Genomic DNA, 6,000 nt, shown 5'->3' with positions numbered 1-6,000 from the left:
ATATATATATATATTTTTAATATATATATGTATTACTGGTATAATATGTGGAGGAACAACATTCTGCAGATTGTGTCCCTTTAATGAAATCTGTCAGCAATCAAGTATCTTTAGATGAAACACTGAGTTTGCCAGAGCCCTCCACCTCCTGCTTGTTGATTTAATATGTATTGCACAGCTGAATGGGTGCCCATGTTCCCACGTCCCTCCTCCACACCACAGCCTGGACTGAGCTAAGCACACACCGCTTGCAGAGAGCATTGATAAAGGAAGCTCAGCCCAGGAGCTCAGTGAAAGGGCCGCTTGCCCCTTAATAGGCTGGGTTTGGCTGTCTGACGTCAGGGTGTCCCTGCATTAAGGCATGCATCTGATAACACCATCACAGGATTAAAGCGATCTGAGAGCTGGAGAAATTCCCCTGCAGTCTGTCAGTATAGCCATCTGGACATCTCTAATCCCACCTAGATCAGCATCCCTGTGTCCCCTGGCCTCCTAGCACCATGTCGGTAGCCGGGTTCAAGAAGCAATTCCACAAAGCAACCCAGGTAAGGTAATCTTTTTTTTTTATATACTTCTTGCTTTCTAATCCTGATTATCTGATACCCTTCACTGTGCCCCTCCCCCTCCATCCATGGTATCTTTAACCATTCCTCTCCCCAGCCTCCTGTCCTTCTCTGCACAAGGTGATCAGGTTGCTACTATGTAACTGTGTGAGTGAGGATGGGATTCAGAAATACAATGTATTCTGTCATTGATCCTTTTTTTGCGAGCAGTGAGCTCTCTCCCTTGCAGAGGCAAGGTTAACCAGAGAGCCTGCAAGAATGCTGTATTGAACCATTTCAGCTGACTGTAATGATTTAATGCTGTTACTATGTGCACCCCGATTGTGGGGCATGGTGTTGCTATGAGGGATTCCCTCAGGGACTGCATTCTGGGCTCACTTCTATCCGGGGACGCACACTGACCCTTACTAAATCTCATTTTATTGCATTTTGGAAAGCTCACCCCAGGAGAGTGCAGCAGAAATCCAGCAGAAATCATTTTAATATTGCAGACTCGGGTCCACAGTGAACTCCATTCTCCATCAATACGTTCGAATGTCATTTGAATTCACATTTTTTTTATTCATTCCATTTTCATGTGTACATCTTTGCTTGTCAGAAGGATGGTCACGTGTTTTAAAGACTACCCACCTCTACTGGCAATTCAAGGGTTACAACGTTCAGCAATGTTTACATATTCCAAATGATTCAGAGATTCCCAATGATTTTATTCTGTATATTTTTTAAGATGTCAGCTGCCTGTATAATAATGTTCTGTATTATGTTGCCATTGGTTTTATTTTTATTAAGATGCACTGTGCTAGTATTGATCTTAGAGATCTATATTAACATGTTATTAGAGTGTCCGGATACAATGTGATGGAATCCACAGAACACACTGGCCGCAGCTGCTGTGAGATTAGTGCATAGCCTGTGCACACAGGGATTACTAGATGCTGCCAAACTGGGCTTTCGAGGGCCTGTTGGGAAGCAGTTCTACATTTTGTATTTGAGGTTGCAGTCTGTCTGCAGTCAATGTTTGCTATGGGATGCTCCCACAGAGGTGACCTCCTCAGGTCTTTGCTGCTTGCCAAAGCTCCATGCAGTGCTATCTGATAACAACTGCATTATTAAACGGGTTATTGGGTAGCTCTTCTCTCTTCTCTAGTAGGTGACGTGATGATGCCATTTTTCATGTATGTTTTATATATATATATTTTTTTTATATATTTCCGTTTGTGTGTGTGTGTGTGTGTGTAGTTTCTGTTATTTAATTTTTTTTCTTACTGGTTTTAACATGAGGTCAAAGCTTTGAATTGTAAGGATTTTTTTTTCTTGATCTTTAATTGTCTTGGTCCTGATTTATGACCTTTGCACATTCTGTAGATGTTTCATGTTAATAAACTGTGGCAATAAAAAGTAAAAAGTCTGGCTCGGTGTAGTCTCTGAAAGTCAAAAATAGAAATTAGGATCTTGGTCTCCCATAGCAACCCAAGGATGTGCCACAGAAATTGCCAAATCTGGCTTATTATCTGTGCTCTGCAGATGGTGTTAATAGACCTAGTTAGATTTATTGGACAAGTGTTACTGTGAGTGGGTTCCGCATTTTGTATATTTATATTACACTGTGTGTATTCTATCCCACAGCCCCAATTTTTCTATGTGAGAACATAGAACGTTCCAAAAGTACATACCGGTACTGAGCATCCTCTAGACTGTAAACTGGATTTAGCAGGGTCCTCATTGTTCATGTTACACTGTTATTCTCTCATTTGGTACATTTCCCTTTTATTGTAAAGCGCTGTGGAATAAGCTGGCACTATATAACTACTAATTAATAATCTAAAATCTTTTAGGTTAGATCATTTCAGTGAGGCTTGTACAGCAAGAGACACAGAAGCTGTTTTCTGAAACCTTTGATCTCCGTCTTGTCCTGTTCTAATTCTTGGTTACTATCTGATCCTTTTCTGTAGACAGGCATAATCCTTTCAACCGCATAAGCAGCTGCAATTTCAGCCATCATTTATTTGCTGACCAGTTGACAAGGGAAAAATTAATATTTGAATCAAATTTGAAAAATTCTCAATCTTGGATTTTTATTTATTTTAGCTTGTTATGATCTAAAATTTGCTCATTCATAAAAATAATTCCAGTTGTTAGTAGTGTCTAAATCCATAAATGTTAAATGAAAACGATGAAGGTTTACACGCCGTTGTTAATTTTGAAAGTGTTCAATGAAAACGTGGTGAATGAGACAGGAGTAAGCTGCTGTCTTAACTTTGTGATTTGACAAAAGGTGTGAAGTATTATAAATTGAATTTCATTTCACATACTGTCAGCCATGTCTTTCCATCCTGGAAAATGCCTTTTGATTCATTAGCTATCCGAGAAAAGTAATGTTTACTTACAGATGAGGGAACGCTATAGAATGTCACAGCTTAGAGAAGCAGAGCCTGTGTGTCATGTGACTTCCAACTAGTGTTAAAAACGTGGTTCTTAAAATATAATTTAGCATAGTGAATAAAGTAGCTGATCATCATAGGTGCTTGATTTGTAAATGCAAATCTTCCTATATCAATACAGTATGGCCATGTGTCACAATGGCCTGCTTTAAAGCATCTACAAAAATCACTTTTGATCAATGCAGCCATCATAAAACACCACTTTCTGTTTTGACATTTGAAAAACAATATATTTCGCTCTCTCCCATGGACAAGGAAATGTTGCAGCAATGGCACTATCTCAACTTGGGAATTCATTCAACCTGAAATTGTGGGTTTTTTTTTCTTTTTTTTTTCTCTAAACTTTATGAGCAAGCACAACAAAAATGTTTTCCCTTTTAGCAGTATAACTCGAAATCTCTCGGTTTATTTAAATGCATGGAAACATGCTCATCTGGTTACAAAATATTTTAAATATAATGTAGTTGTTTTTTTTTTTTTTGTTTTTTTTTTTTCTACTATAATTTTTTTTCTTAATGTTACTGTTTTTGTGTGTCTTGCAGACAGTGAAGTAGACCAGTTCAATGCTGTTTCTACTGTACTGAGGTATAGGTAGAGCACTGAAGTCCTATGCAATGGAGGATATTCACTGACATGTGAATTGCAGATAATTGACAAGGGAGTTGTAAATTTTACCACTAAAATAGAAAACTTCTCCTCTCTCAGTTCTCTGCAATTTCAAGTTGCGGAATACTAAAGGGTCTTGAAGAGGGAATTCTAAACTTGCATACTGTTATTGTAGCCTTACATGTAAAATACTGATTGTGTTGTTGTCATCCTGTCTTTTTAGCCTATATCCAACATGACTTTGTATCCTGAGCCCAATATAAAGTGAAAAGACTGTAATTATTGAGCACACTGGTCTAATGAAACGCATGCTGGACTCTGTGTGCCTTTTCCTACTGAGGATGTTTTGTGAAGGGTTTAAGAAAACCATGAAAAGTACAGAGGAAGAAAATCAAAGTCTACTTTCAACTGGATTGATTCAGGCACTTGTCAGCTATACTTAAACAGCATTACAGTACTGAACTGTTTACATGGGTAGTACATACACATGGGTATGTTATTGATTTGGCTATTGTATGAACATTCTCACGCTTACAACAACTTAAGCTAATTTAAAGGGACCATAACCACTACTACAGATTTAAGTAGATTTTGCTCCTGGGGTCCACATGCATATCTTTACCATGCCCAGGAGGCTGCAGCACGGTTCGCAATTATGATATGGCGAAGGCAGAGTTTTGCTCCACCTTATGCCATACCAACTCATCCCAGGGATTGAGGCAATAATGGACTGACTGTGCTCAGCTGATGATGCTCTCAGGGTGTCAATGCCCACTATCTCTGTAATGGTATCCGGGCCAGTGCAAGGATTTTTTTGCCGCTCTAGGCAAAAGAAAAATGTGCCGTCCCATGTGACATCACAATGCCCCACCCATATGAACTAACGCCAGTGCTGCACACAGTGTGTGTGTTTACTTAAAAAAAAAAAAGACAGGCTATAGACCCCAGAACCAGTACATTAAGCTGCAGTGATTCTGGGGACTATAGTGTCCCTTTTTAATGTGCGGTAAATTAGAGATTAGTGTCACTAATAATATACTAGATTGCCTACTTACAACCAGATGAGGATAATGATGGGCTCTGGCTCCACTGGTCTGGTGTAGAACAGGCTCTCTGATGGCTGTTTGTAACTGTGGTCACAAAAGTCAATGTTCTGGAGGAATGTGAAACCACTCCCCTTTAAAAAAAAATAAAATAACAATTTTCAACCCTTGCACAGCTCAAGATCTGGGCCCCCAGCGCCTGATGGTGAGTATGCCCATAAGGCCCACCCATAAGTCCACCTACATGTTCACTCACAGGGGATGTGTTAGTGTAGAGGATCTAAAGTGTGTGCTTAGGGATTCCAGTGTGTGTAGTGGATGCAGGGTGTTTTTGTGTAAGGGATGTATTGTTTGTTTTTAAGGGGTGAATCTGTGTTTGTATGTGTAAGGGATGCAATTTTTTTTTGCTGTGTATGTAAGGGTTGCATTGTGTGTTTGTGTATGTGTGCAAGGGATGCATTATCTTGGTGTGTAAGGTTTGCATTGTGTGTGTAGTGTGAAAGAGTTTATGGGGTAGGATAGGGGCTGAGTCCTACCAGCCCCTTTGTGCTTCTCTTTTCCCCCCTTCCTCAGCATCTCTCCCCTCTTGTCACTGAGTAAGCATTTCCTGTCAGTCCGGCCGGGTACAGGGAAAAGATGTTTCTGTACCGTGGACCGGAGTTCGGTCATGCACACTGAGGGACTGACAGGAGGAAGCGCTATGCGCTTCCCTCTTTTTTTTTTTTTTTTTTTTTTTTTAATTCTTTATTTTTGCACTCGATAGGGAAGGCAAGAAAATCACAACTTTTGGGCTTGCGCAGAAGCCAATATATACAGGAACATACATTTAAATACCAAAATAACTCTTTTGAGCACATACGATAACCCACTTTATGCCTTCTGTATCACTTGCCCCCCATCGAGGGTTTTTCAATTTTATAGTAACATCAGTTAAGTTCCTTATTGTTAAGTAGGAGAGGCATTATGATAAAACCTGTGTATTAGCATACAATGTAAGATAACCTCCTCCAGAGCTTAAATGATATCTCGGTCCTAAAGATTATACACATCCGGAATCCCAGGCTCTGTACATTTGTGTTGTACCACTAGACAGGTTCTGTATCCCAAGTTATAACCCATAGACTACCCAAAGTAGGATGAGCCTCAGGGATCCCCATCTCTCCATTAGGACGCATGTTTGTACTAGGAAGGAACCACATCCATAGGAGCTGAGACAAATCAAGTAAATGAGACAGAATACTAGAGAACGCCCTCATATATCGAGGGTTGTGGAAAAATATTAAAAGAAAAGAGGGAGAAAGAGTAGAAAGAAGGTCTAAGGAATAAAGAGGGGGGGGGGGAGAAGGG

At 39.9% G+C, this 6,000-nt stretch overlaps 1 protein-coding gene across 1 annotated transcript in view; it reads left to right on the top strand.

Moving 5' to 3' along the window:
- Nucleotides 1–258: 258 nt before the first annotated feature.
- Nucleotides 259–6,000, top strand: part of SH3GL2 (SH3 domain containing GRB2 like 2, endophilin A1) — a 224,968-nt gene continuing 219,226 nt past the window's right edge. The window contains exon 1 of the mRNA XM_063457243.1: nt 259–545. Within this exon, the coding sequence (XP_063313313.1) occupies nt 501–545 (45 nt within the window). The 5' untranslated portion in view covers nt 259–500. The remainder of the gene's footprint in view (nt 546–6,000) is intronic.

This window comes from Pelobates fuscus, chromosome 5 (genome assembly GCF_036172605.1).
Source record: "Pelobates fuscus isolate aPelFus1 chromosome 5, aPelFus1.pri, whole genome shotgun sequence".
In the NCBI taxonomy this organism is placed as follows: Eukaryota; Metazoa; Chordata; class Amphibia; order Anura; family Pelobatidae; genus Pelobates; species Pelobates fuscus.
This window is presented reverse-complemented; position numbering and strand designations above follow the sequence as displayed.